This window comes from Phyllostomus discolor, chromosome 7 (assembly GCF_004126475.2).
Source record: "Phyllostomus discolor isolate MPI-MPIP mPhyDis1 chromosome 7, mPhyDis1.pri.v3, whole genome shotgun sequence".
In the NCBI taxonomy this organism is placed as follows: Eukaryota; Metazoa; Chordata; class Mammalia; order Chiroptera; family Phyllostomidae; genus Phyllostomus; species Phyllostomus discolor.
The window spans coordinates 75294864-75320752 of record NC_040909.2 but is presented as its reverse complement, the minus strand read 5'-3'; the positions used below and the strand labels follow the sequence as shown (position 1 = coordinate 75320752).

At 37.0% G+C, this 25889-nt stretch overlaps 1 protein-coding gene, 1 long non-coding RNA gene and 1 pseudogene across 2 annotated transcripts; 2 read left to right on the top strand and 1 right to left on the bottom strand.

Moving 5' to 3' along the window:
* Positions 1 to 512: 512 nt before the first annotated feature.
* Positions 513 to 2334, bottom strand: LOC118501685. The gene is made up of 2 exons (XR_004904319.1): positions 2244 to 2334; positions 513 to 690 (listed from the first exon to the last, which is right to left on the bottom strand). It is a non-coding gene; the product is annotated as an uncharacterized LOC118501685 (long non-coding RNA).
* A 330-nt stretch (positions 2335 to 2664) lies between these two features.
* Positions 2665 to 22889, top strand: ELOC (elongin C). Its single transcript, XM_028518313.2, has 4 exons — positions 2665 to 2802; positions 15096 to 15149; positions 16152 to 16296; positions 22164 to 22889. Exons 3-4 carry the CDS (start codon positions 16152 to 16154, stop codon positions 22352 to 22354), a joined length of 336 nt encoding a protein of 111 aa, XP_028374114.1. The 5' UTR covers positions 2665 to 2802; positions 15096 to 15149; the 3' UTR covers positions 22355 to 22889.
* Positions 21926 to 22020, top strand: LOC114502171 (annotated as a pseudogene).
* Positions 22890 to 25889: the final 3000 nt, after the last annotated feature.

Below are 25889 nucleotides of genomic sequence, written 5' to 3'. Positions count from 1 at the left end.
AGGTAAATAGCCAACATTAAGGAAATACTTAAGTGAATCATGGTACATGGAGATTTTGGTTACAGAAGTTTGGGTTTTTGAGATTTGTTGAGTTGGAAAGTGAATAGTATGCAGAACCATATATATAGTGTGTTACATGCTGTTGAGGCAGTTCTGACTCCTGGCAATCCCATGAATAAGTGACATCCACAATGTCCTGTCCTCAACAGCCCTGCTCAGCTCCTGTAGACTCATGCCTATGGCTTCTTTTATGGAATCAATCCATTTCATATTTGGTCTTCCTCTTTTCCTGCCACCTTCTATTTTTCCCAGCATTATTATCTTTTTCAGAGAACCATATCTTTTCATGATGTGCCCAAAAGTAGGACAGCTTCAGTTTTGTCCATTGCCTCCAGCAATGTTTCAGGCTTAATTTTTTCTCAGACACACTTGTTCATCTTTTTGGCAACTCTGGATATTCATAGAGATCTCCTCCAACACCATATTTCAAACCAAACAATTTTTTTCCTGTCAGCCATCTTCACTGTCCAACTTCACATCTGTACATAGGAGACTACGAGGGTGTGGATGGTCCTGGCCTTGGTCTCTAATCACACATCTTTGCTCTTGGCCATCTTGCAAAATTCTTCCATTGCTGCCCTTTCAAGTCTTAGCCTTGTCTTGATTTCTTGATTGCAGTCTCCATTTGAACTGATGAGAGAACCAAGGTAAATCTTTAACAATTTCAGTATTTTTGTGGTCTAAGTTGTGTATTTTTTTTCTTCTTGATGTTCAAATGCAGTCCAACTCTGGCACTTTCTTTTTTCACCATTAACAAAAGTCATTTCAAATAGCTGCTACTTTTCTGCCAGTAAGATGGTGTCATCTGCATATCTTAAGTTACTGATATTTCTTTTACCAATTTTCACTCCTCCTTCCTCTGGGTCTAGCCCACATTTTCATATAATATGTTCTGCATAAGGATTAAACTAATAGGGAGACAGAATGCACCCGTGTCTGACACCTTTGCCTATAGGAAACCATTCTCTCTCTCCATATTCTATCCTGACAGTGGCTTCTGTCAACAACACAGGCTACACAACAGAACAATCAAGTGCATGGTCTGTGTAAAAGGTCATGGAAAAAACAAACTTATCTGCAATTTCTGCATTTTTGTAATAAACATGTACATTGATTACATAAATAATATTTTTAAATAAAATAAAATTTTGCACAAAAGAAAAAAGTCTTACCCTAGATTCTAACCTTAAGTCTGGCTTTAGCTAGCTTCAGTATCATCACCTGGAAAATTTTATCATTCTCTAGATTACTATCATCCTTTATAGGGTGATAATGTAGCAAGCGAAAAAGGGCAAAAAAAGGGCAAGATAGAAGAGAAAAAGACACTTTAGACGTAAAGAATAAAAAGTCTGAAAATGGGCCCACAGCCTCCTCTTCTCACGCCATTGCGTCTCCTCCCCTCCAAACTCTGAGTACCATTACAACCAAAAAAGTTTTAACAGTTTTTGCAAAGACTTTGATAAATTAACCCAGGAAAGTCTTTCGGACAGGGTGGAGGGGAGAGAAGGGGGGAAATGGGACAACTGTAATAGCATAATCAATAAAATATATTAAAAATAAAAATTAAAAATTAAAAAGAAAGTCTTTCGGTAAAAAGCAATACAGCTTACCTGCCAAATCAACTAAAAATATCTTCCAGACAAAACTCATTATTCAGGTCCACAAGCTTTGGATCATCTGTATCTGTTTCCCTTTATGGCACGACAGTGCTTAGTTGAGTAACTTGCGATGGTGAGCTTTTTGGCCCTACTTTTCCTACGTGTAACGGTTCTCTAAAAAGGGTGAATTTCAGCTCTTTCAGCCTTCCTGGAAGGGTGCCTGATGTTAACCACAGAAAAGCAAGTAAAAAGGATAGGTGGGTCGAGAGATAGCAAGAAAGGGTGCAGGGGCAGAGGGGACAAGGAGTAACAAAGATGGTCTCAGAATTCAGTGCCGGCTCCACAGGCCTGAATTGCTGTGAATGATCTCTGAATCAAAAAGCGCTGAGCAACTTCAGGGATGGGAAGGGACGGAGGGGAGGGGCAATTTTCGGAAAACACCGAACAGGTACCGGAAAGAGAGGAAATGAGGCCAGCCGATTGCGCCAGCAGTTGAGAAGCTCTTCAAATACACACTGTAACTTCTCACAAGGATGTTGCTTCCTAAAAAACACGATCTTATTAGCATAGAAACCGCACTCCCACCTTTCGATCTTTCTTCTGCAGAGAGTCTCCAGCTTCCAGGCGTACCCGCAAATGAGAGACAGGAACAACTTCTAAAATCGCCCAAACCCTAACCCAGCATGAGAAACTACAAGTCCCAGGATGCAGTGCGGCCTCGGGCTTCTTCCCCCCCCCCCCCCCCCCCAGCCTAGACTGTTTCTGAGAATACCATCCCTACATAGTTAGGATCAGGGTCGGCGCTGCATACTGGGAATCAGAAGACCTAGTATCACATTGGTTGAGACATGCCAGTGTTTGCTGATCCTCGACACTGGCCTGGGGTAGTGCGGCATTGAGATAAGGGGCCGTGTGCACTTCCTGTGGACGGAAGCGGGCGACACTCAGTGCACTGCCTTAGCAGATACTAATCTCCCTCGTGTTGGGGGGCGGGGGAAGAAAAAAGCGTCCGTGACCCAGCGGAAGTAATTCCTCCAACTGCCCCGGAACGAACGGCAGCAGGCTTCTGGGGTGGGGGGGCAGCCCTGGAGTGGGGGCTGTGGCGGTGTGTGGGGACCTGGTGCAGTGGCTGCGGTGCTAACTGGTGAGTCTCGAGTTTAGGTGGGAACGGAGCTCTGGGTCCTCAGGGAGGACGACAGGGGCTTGTACGGGGCGCGCTCGTTTCCCCACTGCCCACCTCTTCCCATTTGGGCGGGGAAGGAACGGAAGCTCCCAACCTTCTCGGGCCTCCTCTGCCTCTGGTTTGGGGGAGGGGAGGAGAGGACGGCCGGACCTTTCCCGGCGCGGTTCGGTGGGCTAGGAAACGAACGAAAGGAGGGGCGGCGGCCGGGAGACTGGGCCGTATGTGGGCTGAGCACGCGGAGGGTGGAGTTAGGATATGGCAGCTCTGTGGCTTTTTATTTTTCCTTTTCTCACATACACTAAGATTCGTTCTTTTCTTGGAAGCAGTCCCCAGTGATATTAGAGGGCCCTCGCTCTTTCTAGCTGCGAGACCCCGAGAAGTTTACATTGTGGGCAACTTACTGGGCCATCTCTGGCCGACTTAGTGGTTTCAGGATGTCGCGCGTCTACCTCCCAGTCTTACCTGAAAGGAGGTATCTAGTGCCAAGTGCAGCGGTCCCTGAGTTTCTTTATGAAATTAAAACCCCTTTAGTAACCTGTAGCTGTGGAGTTCGTGTCATAACTGTCAGCATTTCTACTCTGCATCGCCTTCAGTGTAGAAAACAACTGAAATCCTTTAGAGGCTTTAAAAGCTCATTTTCAGACTGCCAAATTTGCTTTTTGGTCCCCATGTAGTTTTTCTGTTGAGTGGACTAAAATGACAAATCTCTAACCTCGTTTACATCAGTTAACCAATTTACACGTGGGTTCATTCATTCTGGAAATACAATGGCAAGAATACTGCTGTGGTCCCAGTCATAGTGGATGTTATTGTTTATAAAGCCAGTGTTTGGGCTTCAAACTTATTTTTTAAATGGCTCTCCTTTTTTCCTTGTTTATGAGACTTATTATCTGCCACTCCAAAACATATGTATATAAGCGTATGTGAATTTAATTAAGGACGCCAATTGCATTTATGATAATTTTGTAATAAGGCAGTAATTTGTAGTCAGAAGTTATGCAGGCTTATATATCAAGTTCTAAAATAATATTAATTTATGTCTTGTAAAATGCTGTTTGGAGTTTTGGGGGGCAGATATTTCAGTACTAGAAAATAATCTGGAAAATCTTTGCAGTTACACTAATACGTGTTAATGCATTTTAGCTAACCTGTGCTAAACATTTACACTAATATCAAAAAAGCCCATCCAGTGATGCCTGAAATTTAAAGCCTTGGTTATTAAAAAAAACAATGGTCCCATTCATTAGAGAAATATTTATTGAGCATCCACTATATGCCACTGTATAGTCCTGCCCTCTTGGAACTTGAAGAAAGAGAGAATACCCAGAAAGTATGCAAATAACAGTTTCAGGGGGTGATGAATGTGAAGAAAATATAGCAAGATTACAGTTAGATTAAGTCAGAGTGAGTAGGTTGGGGTTGTCTAATTTTGATTGGGATGTGAACAAAAAAGATATCTACCTCTCTGAGGAGCTGATGTTTTGCCTGAAGACCAAAATGATGAGGAAAATACGCAGGAAGAAATTTTAGATAGCATTAACTGCAAATGCAACCTCATGGGAGGAATGAACCTGACCTATTATAAGGACACCAATGTGGCTGGTGCATAGTGAAGGAAAGTCATGGGAGATGAGTTCTGGGTGATTAGCAAGGTCTAAATAAGATGGACCTTGATAATCATTTTTCTGTCTGTCATGAGAAGCCATTAGAGGATTTTGTGCATGGGAGTAACAACTGATTTATACTTTTGATGTCTAGTTTCTAGGTGGAGAATAGACCAAGTTGGAGAAAGTGGGGAAACCAGCTCCTAAGGAGGCTCAATTATAGTCCAGTTGAGAAATGGTGGCTTAAACTAGAGGTGTTGAGTTGTAAGTTAGTGAGAAGTGGTTTGGTTTAGAATGTAATTTTAAGATGGAGCCAAATGGGCCTTACTTGCATGCCTGGGACTAAAACAGACAAACAACAAAAAACTTTTTTTTTTTTTCTTTTGAGAAATTGATTGTTTTGCCCAAGCACCTGGGTGAACTAAAATTAGGAAGGCTGGTGAGGGTGCACTGGTTCCTGAGGAATAAATCAGGAGCTCTTTAAAGGATGTACTGAGTTTGATAACTAGTATTCAGCTCAGAATATGTGTAGTAGCCAAGTTGGATTTGGACTACTGTTTCTCAGGGGATATGTCTGGCTAAAGAGATAACTTGGGAGTCAAACTTTACAAGTAATATTTTAAATCTTTGGACTGGAGGACATCAAGTAGAGAGTGTTAATGTAGAAGAGGGAGGTGACTGGGAGCACTGTGGTCAGAAAAGCAAACAGTGATGGAAGCTGAAAAGTGTAACATGAATAACACTAAAAGTAGGAAACTTCAGGAAGGAGGCAGTAAGTCTACTGCAAAACCCTGCTCCAAATAAGAAGAGGATTAAAAATTGATCATGTGACCAAGTAAAGTAGTTGAAATTTGATGAGCCCTTTGAATGAACTCGTGGGCCAAAAGTGATCAGAGTGGGTTAAGGAGAAATGAATTATAGGGATATTACAGCATTTTTATAAGTTGTTAGGGATAATGGCAAGAGAATCTTTGGATACATGTCCTTAACATGGAATGGTTGGCCTTGGATAGAAGGATGGTTTCTACTTTACTTTTGAAACAAGTGGGTAGACAGTATATGGTATACAGGGGAGGGGGACCCCAAAAACTAGAATTGTCTTCTGGAGGGTGGGTCCCTTGAAGGCTTCCCCCACTTAGGTGAGTGTTCTAGGAACCCATTTGTAATCAGTATGCCAGTTGGCATTGTTGCAAGAGGCTGTGTTCCACTTCAGTGAATTCTATGATGGGTGATTTACAAGCACACCTGCCCATACCGCTAAGTGTTCAGCAGTTTTTGCCCAAAAACGGCATGACCCTCGTACCCCACTCTCCCAGTTCACCCAGTCTCACTCCAAGCGAATTCTTTGTTTCCTGAATGAAAAAAAGTCCTCAAAGGGAAACATTTTTGCTGATGTGGAAGAGGTGAAACAAAAAATGGCAGAAGCTCTAAAAGGCATCAAAATCCAAAGTTCAAAAATTGTTTTGAGCAGTAGGAAGTCTTGATAGGTGTGTGGCATCAAATGGAGAGTACTTTGAAAGTGACTGAAGTTTAAAAGTGTGAGAAGACATACACAAATTTTATCATTAAATTCTGGGGAGGGGGTTGGGTCCCCTATCATACATGCAGGTAGGATGGAAGAGGAAAGATAAGGCTTAGTGATTGTATTCATTTTACATCAAAGTGTGGTTGCTGGGGGTCATGGCCTGCAACCTAGGCATGTGCCCTGACTGGGAATCAAACCTGCGATGCCTGGTTCGCAGCCTGCGCTCAATCCACTGAGCTACGCCAGCCAGGGCTGTTTCCATTTTCTTGATAAAATAAGTGGTCAGGGCAGGGAAGAGAGGGGTATTGGAGGTTTCAAAGAAGCTGTAAATTTTCTCAGAGTAGGCAAGCCAGTTTGCTAGGAGGATCCAAGTAGTTATTTAAAGGATATGGGCATGAAATTAAAATTAAGATCAGCCAATATGGTTGTTTCTTTTCTCCAGCCATATTCTGTTCTTTGAGGCCTGAGCTAGACAGAGAATTGGGTTTGGCAGGGTTGGAATTTGGGTGGGTAAATTAGAGAGAGCAGGGAGGTAGGGGATATAAGGACAATGAAACGTGGGTGGTGCCAATCCTGATGAACTCTTTAATAGCAGGTTAAACAAATAAATATAAGAAAAATATAATTGTCTTCTATTCCAAAAAATATATATAAATATATATAAACTTCAAATGGAGATGCCAGTTACATTACCTTATGATAATTTTGTGATATAATTAGGCAATAGTTTGTAATCAGAAGTTATAATCAGCCTTACATATCAAGTTCTAAAGTAGTATTAGTTTGTCTTGTAAAAGTCTTGTTTTGCAGGGTTTTTGTATATTTTTAAGTACTAGAAAACCTGAAAATCTTTGCATTTACACTGGTAATGTCTTAATCCATTTTAATTGGCTTGCTCTAAATGTTTATTCTTTTATATTCATTTTTAGCCCAGTATTTTAAAGGTTCTTTTAAGTCATTTTATAATGTAAGAATCTATACTTAAGTATACACTATGTAGTGAGACTATTTGCTCATACTTTTAACCAAACAAAGGAGTTTGGAGATCATAAGGGAGATTCTATAGGTTACAGGGATGAGATATACTCAGTAGGAACACAACACAGCTGGAAAGCTCTGTGCTGTGTGGGAGCGGCTCTGTTTAATAAAGATGGGAAATTGGGAATTCCAGGCATTTGTTGCAGAGGGAAGATGAATTACTGGTGAGTTCAGTCATGAAATGGTGGAGTTGGGAGGAACTTAAAACACAATTTAGCCCCCCCCCCCTTTTTTTTTTTTTGAAATTTAGGAGGTGAAGAAACAAGTCTTATCACCTATTTGAGTCTCAAGATAGAAATGTGAAGATAACTAAGTTAATTGTAGGAAACTTGAAATTCCAGAAATCATGTACAGGAATACATGTTTTACATACTTATTTTATAACTAACAATTTATGTATGTGTGAAGAATTGTGAGACTGATGTTTTGGTTATAATTTCATAATGTGTCTATGCCCTGGAAGTCTTTAAAATATAATTGTTTTAAGAATTAGAATTTGCCCTGGCTGGAGTAGCTCAGTGGATGGAGCGCGGGCTGGGAACCAAAGTGTCCCAGGTTCGATTCCCAGCCAGGGTACCTGCCTGGGTTGCAGGCCATAACCCCCAGCAACCACACATTGATGTTTCTCTCTCTCTATCTCTCTCCCTTCCCTCTCTAAAAATAAATAAATAAAATCTTTTAAAAAAAAAAAAAAGAAAGAATTAGAATTCAAGAAGCGCAGTCATGCCCTGGCTGGCGTAGCTCAGTGGACTGAGCGCAGGCTGCAAACCAAAGTGTCGCATGTTTGATTCCCAGTTGGGGTACATGCCTGGGTTGCAGGCCATGACCCCCAGCAACCGCACATTGATGTTTTTCTCTCTTTCTCCCTCCCTTCCCTCTCTAAAAAATAAATAAATAAATAAAATCTTAAAAAAAAGGAATTAGAATTCAGCCTTGGCTGGTATAGCTCAGTGGATTGAGCACAAGCTGCAAATCAAAGGGTTCAACTCCCAGTCAGGGCACATGCCTGGGTTGCGGGCCAGGTCTCTAGTGGGGGCCGTATGAAATGCAACCACACACTGATGTTTCTCTGCCTCTCTTTCTCCTCTCCCCATCTCTCTAAAAATAAATAAATAAAATATTTTTTTTAAAAAGGAGGAAAATGCCTAGAATATAGAGAAAGAATGGTTGATCCTGGTATGTCTTAAAAAAAAAAGAATTAGAATTCAGACTTAATTCTGTTGTGAAAGGTGGAATGCTCTCCCCTTTCTTGGGCACTTTATTCCCCCAATATGACCCATAATATTTCAGTAAACTTCAATAGATGTTTCTGAGAAAGAACAGTTTTTATTGTGGTTATCTGAAAGTTTCAGTTTGTTAGAGGCCATAATCAAGGAAAAATATGAAAAGAATCAACCTTGGTCAAAAGCATGGTGCCATTGAATAACTGTTTTGTTGGAAAGCTGAGGAAAATACTGTGTGGCCGGTACATTATTGTATGAACTTTACTCTGTTAACATTACCACATAATTACCATTGTGTGCTAGATATGTGGGTGACAAAGAAAGAACCTTCCTGCCTTGGAAAACTTACAACTACCAGTAATTGGTGACAGATACATCTAAAAAGACATGCTTATAAGGCTTCTGTGAAACATTTGTAGTTAATAGTGGAGAAAACTATGAATTGTACAGTGGAGGAAAACCTGAGAAAGGATACTGTTTGCTAAGAGTATTAATACTAAGACCATTTACCTAAGAGTTAATATAGCGGGATCATTATGAGACATTCTGGACATTTAAACCTATCCTCAGAGACATGAAATCAGTGACACTATAAGCACATGCTAGGCAGGATATTTTGATGTCTTTTTGTAGATTGGAATTGTGTCCTAACTTCTGTCAATTTCTTTTATGTGGCCAAAACCTCTTCAAATAGCCTGAACATTAGTTAATTTTTGGTTAATATAATTTACTTTGTTTTCCAATTAATCATATTACATATAGTTAATAATCATCAGGCTGACTGACCATCGTTCCCTTCATTTGCTGCTTGATTCTGCATGCTTATTTGTTGCTTTTTAAAAATAAGGTTTAAATCATAGTTTTCTAGTTATTTACACTTGGGAACATGTGTTTTTATGCATTTATTTATCTGCAGGAAACATGATCAATAGGCAAGAAGTCACTTATTTTACAGAATGGCATCAAACTATATGTGTCATTCTAGACTGCTTTTTAAAAAATGAAGTTTTCACGGTGACTGCCAGATGGGAGGGAGTTGGGGGATTAGGCCAAAAGGTGAGGGGATTAAGAAGTACAAATTGGTTGTTACAGAAGAGTCACAGGGATCTAAAATACAGCATAGGGAATATAGTTGATAACAGTCTGATATTAAACTATGTATGGTGTCAGGTACAAGTTATATCAGAATGATCGCTTAATAAATTATGTATTGTCTAATCACTGGCTAATATAATATATACGTCAACCCTAATTGAAAATAAAAATAATTTAAAAAATGAACAGTTTTATCTTGGCATGGGGAGGTAAAGTACAGCATAGGGAATACAATTAATAATAATGTAATAGCTCTGTATGGTGCTAGCTGGGTACTAGAAATATTGGGGGTGGGGAGAGCTGTTTGTAAAGTATATGATTGCCTAACCACTGCGCTGTGCACCTGAAACTTTTACAAAATAATGTTAAATGTAAACTGTAATTGAAAAACAAAATTAAGGAAAAAAAGGGTTAGCCCTGGCTGGTGAGGCTCAGTTGATTGAACGTTGTCCTATGAACCAAAAGGTCCAGTTTGATTCCCAATTAGGGTACATGCCCAGGTTGAGGTTTATGTCCTGTCCCATTCAGGGTGTGTACGAGACAACCAATCAATGTTTCTCTCCCTCTCTCCCTCATTTCCCCAGTCAATAAGCATGTCCTCAAGTGAGGGTAAAAATAAAATAAATTTTTAAAGTATATTTAATTGATTATACTATTAAAGTTGTCCCAATTTTTCCTGCTTTGCGCCCCTCTGCCAGGTATCCCTATTCCCTCCAGCAATCCCCTCCTTTATTGGTCATGTCCATGGGTCACACATATAAGTTCTTCGGCTACTCCATTTCCTATATGGTTCTTAACATCAGTCTGTCTATTATGTAACCAATTTGTATTTCTTAATCCCTGCACCTTTTCTTTCATTCTCCCCTCTTCCCTCTCCCAGCTGATAACCCTTCAAATGATCTCTATGATTCTGTTCCTGTTCTGCTTGTTTGCTTTGTTTTTTAGATTCAGTTGTCAATAGTTGTGAATTTGTTTTACTTTCATGTTCATAGTTTTTATTTTTTTCTTATATAGTTCCCTTTAGCATTTCATATAATAATGGCTTGGTGTGATGATGAACTCCTTTAGTTTTACCTTGTCTGGGAAGCACTTTATCTGTTCTTCTATTCTAAATGATAGCTTTGCTGGATAGAGGAATCTAGGTTGTAGGTCTTTGCTTTTTTCATGACTTTGAGTACTTCTTGCCAGTACTCAAAGTATCTTTTGAGAAATCAGCTGAGAGTCTTAAGGGCACTTCCCTTGTAGGTAAGTGTCTGCTTTTCTCTTGCTGCTTTTAAGACTTTCTCTTTAAACTTTGGCATTTTAATTATGATGTGTCTTGTCGTGGTCCTCTTTGGGTCCAATTTGTTTGGGACTCTGTCCTTCCTCGACTTGTTTATTTCCTTCACCAAATTAGGAACATTTTCTTCCCCTTTTACTTTTTTTTTTTTTTTTTCTTTTAAGTTTTCAATTTCTTGCTTTTCCCCTTCTGGCACCCCAGTGGTTTGGATTTTGGTACATTTGGAGTCATCCCAGAGGCTCCCTATTCTAGCTTCAGGGTTTTTTTTGTTTTTTGTTTTTGTTTTTGTTTTTTCTTTTTACTGTTCTGATTGAATGCTTTTTTCTTTCGTATGTTCTAGATTGTTGATTTGATTCTCAGTTTCAACCCCTCTACTGTTGGTTCCCTGTAGATTTTCCTTTATTTCACTTAATGCAAACCTCTATTTCTCCCTGGGTCTTTTTTATGCTGTTACATTACACAGTGAGTTTCTGGAGCATCCTGATAAGCAGTGTTTTGAACTGTTGCTTATCTCCATGTCATTTAGTTCTTATTCTGGAGCTTTGTTCTTTTCTTTCATTTGGGCCATATTTCTTTGTCTCCTCATTTTGGCAGCTTCCCTGTGTTTGTTTCTGTGTATCGGATAGAGCTCCTTTAACTCCGTCTTAGTAGTGTGGCCTGTGGTAGGAAAGTCACCCATCTGGATGAATGTGGCTTCTTTTAAATCCTTGGTTGTTGGACTTCCATGCATACTGATTTTCTGACGAATCTGGGTGATACTTGTTTTGTAGTCTAGTTGTAATTTTTGCTGAAGTTGTGCATGGAGGTGAAGTGTGGTTACCTATTGTCTTCATCTTGACCCGGATCTTAATTCAGCTTCTTTTTCAGTTTTTTTTCAAGCTGGCCTTCTGCCAGTTTAAACAACTTAATTTAAAATTGTCCTCAATGTTGCTGTGGCCATTGTGACTCAGACCTGTGGCCAGGTTGGAGCATTGTCCCATAATCTGAAGGGTCATGGGCTCAATTCTTGGTCAGGACACATAGCTGGGTTGCAGCTTCAGTCCCTGGTTGGGGTACTCAGGCAGCTCTGGAACTGATGCAGTGACATCTAACTACATCAGGCCATTTTAATAGCAAATTTCTTTGACTCCAAGGCTTAATGATTCCAAAGTAATTATAGACCCTGACTAGAGCCCATGCTGGTAACCTGGGTATGTGCCCTGGCTGGGAATCCAACCCGTACCACTTCAGGCTACAGCAAAAAATAAAATAAAATTTTATTTTGGTATTTTTATGTCATAGCAAATACAGATTTAACTTTTTTCTTTTTTCACTGCCTCATAATATTTTATTTTATAAGTACAGATATACTGTTTTTTATTTAACTCATTCTTTAATTGGTGAACCTTTTAAGGTATTTTCAGTTTTTCACTTGTACACATACTATTGTAAATAACCTACTTGCCTTTGCACACAATGCCAGGGTTTCTCTAAAGTAGATACCAAGAAGAATTGGTCTCCTAACAATTCTATAGCTGCCTTCCACAACTGTTGTGCCTTTTATTTGGTACTCATCCGTTTCCCCTCCCCTTCAACACCGATTCTTAGCAAGTTGAATATTTGTTTGCATTTTACTGATTACCATTGAGACCAAGCATTTCTTTTACAGGTCTATGAGCCATTCGTATTTTTTCATCTGTTTTTCCAGAGTGGTGTTTTTACATTTGGTACTTTAATCTGCAGTATATTTGTGAGTGACATGAGACATCTACATTTTTTTCTTTGTAAATATGCAATGTTAAAAAAAGATACAAAGAATAGATTTATTTGTGGTTGTTACTAGAATCCTACTTAAATCATCTGAGCAAATTAACTAAAAACTTGGAACTATTATGAGAGTTCAGCAAAGATGGAGGGATACAAGATAAACTTACTGAATTTAAAAGCTTTTTTTTAAAACTCCAGCAATAACCTTTCAGAAAGTATAATAGGAAAACTGTATCCAAAAGTAGACCTAACAAGAAATGTGTAGTAACAGAAAGGGAATTGCCTAATCGTATAGCAAAACATGTTTATAATGCTATTGTAATTAAAACTGGGGATATTTGTCAGGCATAAACAGGTTGATGGAACAAAATATAATCTAAAAATCCATGTAGCAATAAGTATATGAAAATTTCAAATCAGATGTAGGACAGGCTGTTCAAAGATCTTTTCAGTGTTCAATGATACTAGATTCAAAACTGATTTCATTGTAGGCCCTAGGCTTACCTAGAATTCCTATTTGTTACCAAAAAAATTTAAAGACCTTGAAAGACTAATGTTTATATGTAATACTTTGAGGGTACAATGACATCTCAGTCAGGCCTCTGTTTACACTTTGTCTTCTACCTAAACCTGCTCTCAGCACATGCTCCTCGACCAGTTGCTTTTACCTGCCTAATTCACATTTCTATATTTCAGCTCAGTTATGAAAATACATGCTCAAATGTTCAAACAGATTTTTGCCACCTCAAATTTAGATTCTATAGGTAATTTGTGGGTTAAGTCCAAATTTAATTATGTTTTAAATATTTTTAGCTTCTATCTCAGATTTAGTATTTGCCCTTAATTCTTGCTGTTGATATACTCTTTATTAGTTATGGGAATGTTCCCCGTCCCCCTTTAACCCTTGTATAAATGGTGATATTGATTTACTATATTAAGAAGTCTGGAGAAACTGTTGCTACCCAGAGGGCTTCTATGATTTGACTTTGCATGGTTGCCTAGCTACTGCTAGTTAACTAAACATTTAGATATTTTGCTCTGAAAATTTCGCAGACAGAAAAGTTGGCACTTGAAATTCTTGTTCTGGCTTTCCTAGCATTTTGTCCTTTTTTGTTTTGTTTGTGTTTTAGAAGAATGATTACAAAGCAGTATGAACAGAAGAAAGTAGTTACTGATGAATTTTTAATTGCCTACCATTATTATCATAAAATGACATAGTACTGTTTTTAAATTTTAGACAAGGTTTTAAGGAAATATATCAGCAGCTCTCAGCAGTTGTGGATAAGAAGTTTCAACTGGAGCCAGAATTTTTTAACCTTGACAGTATGGAAATGGAAGGGGATTTGGCCTATAAAACCTACCTAGCTAGGTTTAAATCCTTGAGCTGCCACTTAAACTGTAGAAGCCTTGAGCAAGTAGCAGCCTCTGAGTGTTTCTTCATCTTTAAAATGGGGAGTAGCCCTGGCTGGTGCAGCTCAGTGGATTGAGTACTGTACTTACTGCCTGGGAAAGGGTCACTGGTTTGATTCCTAGTCAAGGCACATGCCTGGGTTGTAGGCCAGGTTCCAGGTTGGGTGTTGAGTGCAAAAGGCAACAAATTGATGTTTCTCTGCCTCTCTTTCTACCACTTTTCCCCTTTCTCTAAAAATAAGTAAATGAAATATTTAAAATTGGTTCAATAATTCCCTTGTGAAAGTGTCATTGTAAAATAAGGTAATGAATATAAGGCATTTAATCCAATGTTTACCACTTAACAGGGCCCTCAAATTTTTGGTAATGTTATATTGGCACTGCTGCCCTAACCCCACATTAGAAATGATACTTTAAATATCTTTCAGTGCTTAGCAAGTGTACCAGACTAATAAATTTGATTTCTGCTCTCACTACAATGCTATGTGGAACAAGTCATTCATCTTCTTCGTTTTTTAAGGTGTGGGATGACATAGGTTATCTCCAAGTTCCTTTCTTGCTCTAAAATGTGGTTCATTTTATTGACCTTTCTCTTAAGGGTAGAATTAAAATATTGATCAGGAATTTCTTAGAGAAAAGGATAATGAGGGTATGCTGTTTGCCTCATAATGGCATAAAAATGATATTGGTATTAATAAAATCCTCCTTTGAAAAAAGGTTGTTAAAATACAAATTACTGAAAACATGAACCCTTTTCATTTAGCAATCACCTTATTTTTAAAATGTAAGATTTCTTTAAAAAGTATACATTTTTACCACTCTACTGTTAAATTTCAGAACTTTGATAGCCTATATGCAGAAGGGATGAAACAGTAAAATGTATTACAGATGTACACATTTACATAAGAAGAGCGCAAGGTTGATTTTTTTTTTCATTCTCATGAGAGCTACTTCATATTCTTGTATTTATCAAGTTGTCATTTGTTCAGCAAATATTTGTTTCAGTGTCTACCAGTATCACGTTGAACAGTGTGTATAGGAAAATGATTAAGGCCAAGGATCTCTTAAAGTTCAGTCTAGGTCCTACTAAAAATAAAAAGTATCTGTATTTTTTAAATTATTGTCACAATAGTTACCTTAAAGGAAAATAAAACAGTAAATCTGTATCTCAACTTTATTGTCTGAGGTGTTCAGAAACTTGATGCTATTTATGGCATGGCTTGGAACTTCTTGCTTGAGAGACAGAGAGACTTGTAACACCAAAGACATACTAAATAATAGTGAAAACATGTTATTTCAGCATTAGTCTTAATATAGCATTGTTATATTTTCAGGAAACTGCTAAACTTCCTGTGGAAGTGAAGTAGAATTTCATAAGAACATAATGGGTAAGTTTCATAAGAAAATAATGGGTAAGTATTTCAACTAGTAGAAGCTGGCTTTTCTTCTCAAAGGTAGGCCTTTGATGTCAGTGAATGCAAGTTGGAAAACGGTCCAAGTAGACTGAAAGTAGTTGTTGAAATCAACAGCTTATGTTTAGTGTGTATTCTTGGGGACAGGTTAGTAACATGTACCAAATAAAACTTATTACTAGTGAATAAATTGTACCTTAAGATATTAAAAACTTTCCCAAAAGACATATAAAATGTTTACCTTGCAAAAAAATACTAAAAGTGTTTCTGTTTCTCTCTAGGGCTCCCTAAATTTTTAGAATAAGCCATAAGAAACTTTCTTTCAGATATTGGTAACCATAAATGTTAAAATTCTGTCTGTACAGTATTGTGGAAGTTATACATATGAGAAAGATCTTGAAGGAATATACAAAAATACATACTCCCCCAGAAAGTTTACATTGAGCTAACCGAAGGCAGCATGACAGCAATGGGTGTGCTTGGAGCAAGTGACATCTAGGCACTCTGTCTCCTCACCTCTACTTTCCATTTTTAAAGACTGACATTTGTGTTCATTACTTTCATTTGCGCAATAATTTAAGCAGTATATTATTTTCATAATAATTTTGTGTGGATCAAGAGTAAATTCCTGAGCAAAGGAAGCCCTAACATTTACAATTTGGACTCATCAGAAGTTGAGCTTACATGGTGTAATCTTCAAGTTTGAATGTGCTGCTATAGTCACAAAAATATTGTTAGTAATACTTCCTTGAAAAATATTGGTAAATTTTCATCGAAAGTATAATCCTTGAATGTAAACTTTACTCTGACATTGGAAAATGTATAGAGAATAATAAATAAGAAGTCTAAAAAACTTTAAAATCTTGGTCGCTGTTACCCTCCAGAAATCTTTCTGGTGTGAGTTCTTCAAACGTTGGTAAACCTATTTATTGCCAGTAAATTTTGTGATTCAAAAATCATTTTACTACTTTACTTTAGATGGAGAAGAGAAAACCTATGGTGGCTGCGAAGGCCCCTGATGCCATGTATGTCAAATTGATATCTTCAGATGGTCACGAATTTATTGTAAAGAGGGAACATGCACTAACATCAGGAACAATAAAAGCCATGTTGAGTGGCCCAGGTAGGAAGATTTATTTTCTCTTCATTTATCCTCACTTTCAGTGTTTGATGAATGTATTTTTAAGTTGGGTTAAGTGACGTAAGACATTTAAAAGAGACAGTAAATATTTGAATATGGCATGATTATGTTGCATTGGGGAAAAGTTGGTTTCTGCCATATTCAATTTATAGCTATTTACCCTAGTTTCAGTAAAACCAAATTGGTTAGTTTGTAATAGGAAGGATCATTTCCCTAGGTTAATTTCCATGCCCACCTTCTTCAACACAGGACTCTTGATTTGTGCTCCTATTTCTAAGGTTTATCTGTAGAAGTTACCACCTCCCAAATGTCTGCTCTTAACATTTTCTTTGAGGTAATTTTTTTGCCTCAAGAAAAAAATTTTCTGAGGATTGGAATTTCTGGAACATATGGTAATTTCTATGTTTAACTTTTAGAGGAAATGCCAAACTTTGCACAGTGGCTGAACCATTTTACGTTCCTACCAGCAATGTATGAGGCCTTCCTCATATGGTTTTCTGTCCACACCCTTTATTTGCCGTTGTTTTATTCCAGCCATTTTAATGGGTATGAAGTGGTTTCTCATTGTGGTTTTGATTAGCATTTCCCTAATGACTAATGGTGTTGAATATATCTTCATGTGCTTGCTGGCTGTTTATGTATCCTCTGGAGAAATGTCTCTTCAAGTCCACTTTTTAATGGGGTTGTCTTTCATTGTTCAGTTGTAAGAGTTTTTTATAAATTCTGGACACTAAATTTTTATCAGATACATGACATGCTTATATTTTCTCCCGTTCTGTGGGTTGTCATTTAATAGTGTCTTTTAATCAATAAAGTTTATGTGATAAAGCCCAGTTTATCTTTTATCCTTTTTGTTCTTTGTGGGTTTTGAGGGGTTTTTTTGGAGTCCTGTCTAAAAATCTATTGCCAAATCCAATGTCATGAAGTTTACCCCTATATTTTCTTATGAGTTCAGTGGTTTTAGCTCTTACAGTTATGTTTTTTATTTTAAGTTAATTTTTGTATGATTATTCTTTTACATGTGGACATACCAGTACCATTTGTTGAAGACATCATTTTTTACCCCATTGAATGGTTTTCTTTCTCGGGTTTTGAAATTGAGAAGTGTGAAATTGAGTGTGAGGCTTCCAACTTTGTTTTCCAAGAAATTGTTCTGGCTTTTTGGTGTTTCTTGCAATTCCTTTTCTATATTTTTTAGTATGGATATTTAAAAACATACATGGAAATAGAATAATACACCTCCATGTACATAGCGTGAGTAGTTATCAACATTTTGCCAATCTTGTTTCATCTGTTCTCACTTTTTAAAGAATATTTCAAGCAAATCTCTGACATTGTCATTTCATTTACAAAATTTTGATAGTCCCCCTATACTCTCCCTTTTTTACAGACCATCAGTTTTACAAAGAAACAGGTACATTTATACAATGTCCAAATCCTGATTAGACTTAATGTTTCATCTTGTAAACTCATAATTAGAACTCCAGAGGCTTGATTAGTAGCTGGTTCATTTTACTAGGCAATAATACTTCATAGTTGGTATTATTGTATTCTTCTGTAACACATCTTTTAGCAATGTCAACATTGATTAGTGAACCAGGGTTATCAAGCTCATTCATCCATGAACAGTGTTCCAGTTAGACTTTCATATAATGGTTTTAGCATTCATTGTGATTACCACTGAGACATACTTCATTTGTGGTTACAAAACACTGAATTTCTAAATGCATAATTTCTTCTACAGTTATTAATTAGACTTTTCCTTTAAAAAACTATTTGGTTACTGTGAAATACAGTCTGTACAGGAAAAGAATGAAAAAAAGATTTTTTTCCCCTTTACAAAGAGCCCTGGTGTCTTCTATTGGGAACTTAGGAACCCACGTCTGGGTGCTAGCAGGACTCCTTGCTCCTGGGTTGAATCATTTTCTCCTGGACAGAAATAGGATGTACTTTAGCAGGGAAATTATGGACACACCAAAAAATTTCTGTTAAAAATTAAAATTAAAGGATTTTTTCTTTTTTGTAAGCTTATTCTCCTTTAATTTAAAAATGGCTTTAGTCATCCTGTACATCAAAAAGTTACAGATTTGATCCCCAGTCCAGAACACATATAGGTTGCAGATTTGATCCCCGGTCAAGGAGTATATGGGAGGCAACTGATGAATGAATGTCTGTCTGTCTGTCTGTCTGTCTCTCTCTCCCTCCCTCTTCACCCTTCTTTTCCCCCACCCACCCTGTCTCTAAAATTAAAGAGTATACCCTCGGGTGAGGATATAAAAATACAAATAAGAGCTTTATCAAACTTTCAGCCCAAAACTGATGTTTTGCATAAGGAGGAATGAAGTACTAATACATGCTACAGTGTGGATGCACCTTTAAAACATTATGCCTAATGAAAGAAGCCATCCACAAAAGGCAGCAAGTTTATGGTTCCATTTGTATGAAATATCCAGAACAGTTAAATCCATAGAGATAGAAAGTAGATTGGTATAATAGAAAGTACAAGTTGGGGGTAGGGAAATGAGTAATTGCTAAGGGGCACAGGGTTTTATTTGGGGGGTGATAAGATGTTTTAGAACAAGATAGGTGGGATGTGAAATGTACACTGCAAAATGGTTGATTTTGTGTAATATGAATTTCACCTCAAAAAGAAAACATAATGTTTGTCCAGTCAAGATGGAGGCGTAGGTAAACACACCTCACCTTCAAGTACAACTATAGCAAAATATACAACTAGACTACAAAACAGATATCACCCAGAACTGTAGGAAAATCAAGCTGTATGGAAGTCCAACAACCCAATATTTAAAGAAGCCACATACTTCCTGATGGTAGGAGGGGCAAAGACACAGAGAGGTGCCAGGAGGTAGAGAGGTATGGAGATAGGAAGCAGCAGTCCTACATCTATGTGTGGTGGATAAAAACCAGGTATACCTCAAGAACAAGGGATTCCCAGCCCCAGTTCAGACCACACACAGCCCAGGGTTCTAGCTCCTGGAAGATAAATTCTCATAATGTCTGTCTGTGAAAACCAGTTACAGGGGGTTGGGGTAGTAGAAGAAACTGCAGGATCCTCAGACTCCTCCTAAAGGGCCCACAATGGACTTGGGACTCATGCAGACCTGCCCTCTCAGGAAGTCAGCAACAGCTGGAAGGGCACCAGTAGCATAAGGTGAGAAAGTGAAGTGACTGGCAACAGGGGAATTACTGGGAGAAAGCTTCCTCCTGCGCAAAACTCCACAGGCCAGACAGCAGCATTGTCCCCTCTCCAAACCCTCTCCCACACAGAACAACAGTGGTGACATGGGTTGCCTACCCTAAGGCCCTGGCCCATGCAACTTAGCAAGTGTGCTTTTCTACAGTAGGCCTCACTACTAATACAGGGAATCAAAGCAGCACTACCTAAATCACAGAAACAACACAGGGAGGTTGCCAAAATGAGGAGGCAAAAAAAGATAGTCTAACTGAAAGAACAGAACAAAACTCCAGAAAAAGACCTTAATGAAATGGAGATAAGCAACCCAGCAGATGCATAGTTCAAAACACTGCTTATCAAGATGCTCCAGAAACTCATTGGGTACTGCGACAGCATAAAAAAGACCCAGGCAGAAATATAGGTTGCATTAAGTAGAAAAATGGATAATCTATAGGGAACCAAGAATGGTGGGGGGTGAAGCTGAGAATCAAATCAACAACCTGGAACACAAGGAAGGAAAAAAGCATTTGATCAGAACAGCAGGAAGAAACAAGAATTCAAAAAAATTGATAGGCTTAGGAACCTCTGGGACATCTTAAAACGTGCCAACTTCCAAATCATAGGTGTGCCAGGAGAACAGGAAGAGCAAGAAATTGAAAACTTATTTCAAAAAACAATGAAAGAAAACTTCCCTAACTTGGTGAAGGAAATAAACATACAAGTCAAGGAAGGACAGAGAGTCCCAAACAAGTTGAACTCAAAGAGGACCACATCAAGACACATCATAATTAAAATGCCAAAGCTCAAAAATAGAGAATCTTAAAAGCAGCAAGAGAAAAGCAGGCTCATCTAGAAGGGACTGGCAAGAAGTATTCAAAGTGATGAAAAGCAAGGACCTACAACCTAGATTACTCTGTCCAATGAAGCAATCATTTAGAATGGAAGGACAAATAAAGTGCTTCCAGACAAGATAAAACTAAAGGAGTTCATCATCACCAAGCCATCATTATATGAAATGCTAAAGGGAACTATATAACAAGAAGATCAAAACTATGAACATTAAAATTGCAACAAACTCACAGCTATCAATAAGTGGGTCCAAATAATGAAGCAAACAAGCAGAACAGGAACAGAATCACACGTATGGAAATCATCTGGAGGGTTATTAGTTTGGAGGGGGAAGGGTGATGATGAGGGGAAAGGTACAAGGACCAACAAGCACAAATTGGTAGGTACAAAATAGATAGGCATGTTAAGAAGCATATAGGAAATGGAGAAGCCAAAGAGCTTACATTCATGACCCATGGATATGAACTAAGGTGGATGATGCTGGAGAAGATGGGGTTACCACATGGAGGGGGACAAATTGGGACTTTAATAGCATAATTAATAAAATGTTTTTAAAAACCTAATATTTGTTTAGTCTCAAACACTTAATAAGTGCCTATTGCTAATATTTAATATATATGTTCAAGAAAGAAAATTTTCAGTATTGGCAAACCAGAAGTTATCTTATTGCTGTGAATTATTTGCTGAATCCTGCTCTTCTTTTTCCCCACCCCACCTTCCAGCCAATATATCCATTTGAAAACTCTTAAAATACTACATTCTCAGAAAGTGTATTTTTCTGCCCTTTATATTCAGGTCATAGTGCTAGTGCTTGACTGCTAAGAAAATATTTCTGTAACAAAAGCTGGATAATAAAACCTTTATATAGCTAAAAAAAATGTTGAGAGATTACTACAAATTGTTTATGAAGTGTTACTAAATAAAGGGAAGTCGCTGATATCATCTCATTAACCTGATATTTTTAAAAACTAAAGGGGGAAACAGTACATTTACTTCTGAAAAGATTTTTAAAATAAATAGTATTTCACTTCTTGGTTATTTTTACATGGCAATCCAGTATAGCACAGGGCTCTTGATGGTCCATGAAAACTTGATTCCTACTCACACTTGAAGAATCCCTCCATGAAGATTCTTAGGAAAAAGTCCCTAACTATCCAAAGTTTGGGAGAGAAATTAGAATTTTAAAATTCAGTCTTGATGAATCTCAAGTGCTGTCTTAATAAAGTTTTTTTGTATGTTTATACTCTGATATTTTGTTTAATGCTATTTGGGTTTGTTTTTTTCATGCCGTAATAGTTTGCTAGGGCTTCCATAACAAAGTACCATGGACTGGGTAATTTATACAACAGAAATTTATTTTCTCGTGGTTCTGAAGGATAGAAATTCTAGACTGTGGTGCCAGCAGGGTTGGATTCTCCTGAGGCTTGTCTCCTAGATGGCCGGCTTCTCCCTACGTCTTCACATTGCCTTTCCCTCTGCTTGTCTCTTATGAAGAGACCAGTCGTTAAATTAGGGTTCATGCTAATAATCCTGTTTGCCTTAATAGCTCTTTAAGATCCCATCTCCTTGCTCACTTTGGCAGTATGTATACTAAAATTGGAATGATAGCATGGCCCCTGTGCAAGAATGACATGCAAATTTGTGAAGCGTTCCACATTTAAAATGCTTCCTGAATAGGAAAAAACGAAGCACTCGATTTCCAAGTAATCACATTCTGAAATACTGGGGGGTTGGGACTTCAACATATGAATTTCAAAGGAATACAATTCAGCCCATAATGAACATACCTTTTTTTCTTTTATAGGTCAGTTTGCTGAGAATGAAACTAATGAAGTCAATTTTAGAGAGATCCCCTCACATGTGCTATCAAAAGTATGCATGTATTTTACTTACAAGGTTCGCTACACTAACAGCTCCACGGAGATTCCTGAATTCCCAATTGCACCTGAAATTGCACTGGAACTGCTGATGGCTGCGAACTTCTTAGATTGTTAAATAAAATAAATTATAATAAACTGTTAACTTTTTTCAGTATTTAATACCTGTAGTTCAGTTAGAATTTTTTTCATATATAGCATGTTGCCTGTGTGCAATTGAACTTTAAAGTTAATTGGAAAGCAGATTATTGTCTCTTCTTTTGCATAGCAGAGTTGAAATTTGTTTGTTACATCAACAAGTTAAGGACATTTTCACAAATTGAGAAATAAACAAATATGCCACTTTGTAGGTAGTTTTGCCTTATTCTTTGGATGTGATTTTTAAATTAGAGCAATGGTGATATAACATGCTGAAATTTAGTCATAAATGGACAATATTCTACAGGTAAATATTGGGGCTATGTATTTTTATGTTTTTAGTGTTTTTTTAAAACCTATTCTGACCTTATAGCTGTCATTAGCATTACTAGAAGTACGCAAATAATTGCATTATAAACAAGTTTATAACTTAGCCAAATATTGATTTTTATAACTGTCAAAGACATGAGTTGAAATTTCTTATGTGTCTTTTGATAAACTGCAGTATTGTTTAAGTATCTTGTCCTTTTGTTTTATTGCAACAATTTAAGAACTTTATTTAAAAGCAATTTTGGAAGATTAGTAGGTACGGCTTTTGGAGCAGTGACTTTTTGAACTGTAGTCACATGGTCAGTAAGTAAACTACATGACCTTGATTTTATGTGTACTGTGCATTTTGGCCAATCCAAAGTACTGTCCTTTCATTGACTTATAAAGCTTCTTTTGTAATATTCATCCTTCTTACCTAATCCCTTGTTGTGATTATACTTCTGGTTATTTAAATGTTTTAAAAGACTATGAACGTTACCCAGATCTTAAAAGCTAATCTTTCCTGAACTATTGCAGCCTTCCTGCATCCAACTGAAATGTTTTAAAATATGACAAATGTAGTCCTGGCTGGCGTAGCTCAGGGGATTGAGCGTGGGCTGTGAACCAAAGCATCGCAGGTTCGAATCCCAGTCAGGGCACATGCCTGGGTTGCCGGCCACAGCCCCCAGCAATCACACATTGATGTTTCTCTCTCTCTCTCTCTCTCTCTCTTTCTCCCTCCCTTCTCTCTCTAAAAATAAATAAATAAAATCTTTTTTAAAATTTTAAAAATAAAATATGACAAACATGAAGAGATGTAGTGCAAATCTTATAATGCACTTTGATATAATGTATTAATTACATTCTGTTAATTAAAATATGTCCCAATAAATATGCCCAACATCTCTGGGTCTTCTACTGAAATATAACTTCTAAAGAGGTCATTCAGCTTATACTAAGCAGACAAAAATATTCAAAAACTTATAGAATCGCTGCTTAGGCATGGAAAAAGAGCACTGTAGTTTGGTATGTTATTGTTTCTTAGTAAAGCAAAGCCATCATTAAGGTCTATAAGTTTTTAGCTTAGTTCTTTAAGACCAGTTTAATATGGACCAGTGTTTCTGGAAATTGCAAAAACCATACAGAACCAAATTCTATAAATAATTTTCCTCTTAGAAGATAACATTATACTTTCCAGCTTATTGAAAGCAATTAAATATGTTAATTGCATATATTTTAGTAACTTCTTAAGACATACTGGTACATATTTTAGGGTAGAAGATTATCAAGTGCAAGAATTATATTCTGCTACTTGGTGAGAAATAATTCCAATTATAAACCTAAATAATGATCTTAATGGTTAAGTAGATAGCTAGAACCAAGTTTAACTTTGACCAATTTTAGTAGGTTACTTTTTATGTTATATCCACAAGTAACCTTAAGTTAAAATACTGAAAAAGAACTGAAGGATTAGGAAAAGTTGTATATCTTGTGGCAAATGATACTTGCGTTGTTAATAAAGGCTCTGTTGACCGAAAGGTTTGATGAGCACTTGGTGTTTGATCTTTTTAGCCTTAATTTTCTCTTTTTTCTGAGGATTCATGAAACTATTTGCTTCTGGACATCTTGTCATATGATTGAATACTGGGGATTTTTATTTGGTTGATTTAAGAGAACTTGGTAATTAGCTTTCTGACACTTGGAAATTTGTTAGCTTTTTAAATTATATGCAGGTCTCCTTGATACTTTTTTTTCTGCACAGAAAATATTACTACAAAATCATTTGTTTTATTCAGTTAACATTTCATTTTTGTAGTGTCTAGATTATTTTAAGTTTTCTAGATTATCTTTCATGAAATTATTGATAGCAAGTCTCCTTTTGAAGAACCTTGTTGATATTAAGAAACACAATTTACTATAAGCAATAAATTTAGCTCATGGTAGAAGAGAGATACATATAAAGGCATCTTGCTATTCATGAACCTGTCATCTTAGTGGATCATTTTGCTAAGTTTATTAGTTATTCTTCTTTCATGAGTACAAATAGTTCTAAGAAATAATATGAAGTTGCTGTTAAAGAATTAAGAGTGTTTAATCCCAGTAATTTCTGTCTACCATATTTTGCTATGTACAGTGCACTCCCATGCATATTTGCACACTCATGTTTTTGGCCCAAACTTGCAGAGGGGGGAAAAAAATCTTTTAATTTTTTAATTCATTTATTTATTTATTTATGTTTAGAAACAAAATGGATTATCGTGTTCCAGGGTATTGTTTTGCATACAGATACCATTAATGCTTTCTAGAGTTACACTTTTAACAACACGTAAGCATAAATAAAAGGAATTAAAAACATGTAGGTATGGAATTAGCACCACCCATGTAATATATGCAGCCTTATTTTTCCCTCAAAATTTGGGCAAAAAAGTATGCATTATACATGGCAAAATGTGGTATGTAGAGGAAATTTCATACAAATTAACAAAGCTTGGATGTACCCAGACTTAGCCGTGCTGAAATTGAGCTTCTGATTGGTTATATCTACGTTTCATAAAACAATCTAGAAATCACTAGATGCCATTGATTTTATATATGGTATTTTATTTGCAATATATAAATCTGGTCTAATTTCAAGTCTTATATTTATGCTAAAGTTTCATGTTCTTACTGGGCTAAATTTTTTAATATTATACCTAATGGTGTGAGGGTTTATAGAAATATTTCCTCGCCCAGAAGTATTTTGGTATATTAGAGTACCAGCGGGGAGTTAGAAAGTCTGAGGCCTTGTGCTAATTAGCCATGTGATCTCGAGCAAGTCACTGGGCCTTAATATCACATTTAGAAAATTAGGAAATTGCACATCTATAGGGTGATATTTACCACTTCTTTTTTTGAGCAAGATTATGTTTATAGATGTTGCTTAAGTCCAAGATTGCAATGTTACACGTGATAGATTGGAAGAACTATAAATAAAAGAAAATGGCTTTCTTGCTGCAATTCTTAAAAGTCAATAAATTTCACCTTTTGCTGCTTTTGATTATTAAATAATACACATCAGTAAGATTAATTTAGGACCCTTTTAGTTTCCTATTGCCTGCCATATAAAGAAAATTCAACTTTAGCTCTGGTTATCAATAATTGTTGATGTAAAGGGAGATTTATGTGCTGTTTTCATACCAGTGTATGCAATGCCAAGTTAACCCAAA

Excerpts from the sequence above, each read along its gene's own strand:
- ELOC (XM_028518313.2), top strand. The coding sequence starts at position 16,152 with ATGGAGAAGAGAAAACCTATGGTGGCTGCGAAGGCCCCTGATGCCATG. Across the intron at positions 16,297-22,163 it reads AGCCATGTTGAGTGGCCCAG|GTCAGTTTGCTGAGAATGAA; the intron begins GTAGGAAGATTT and ends TTTCTTTTATAG.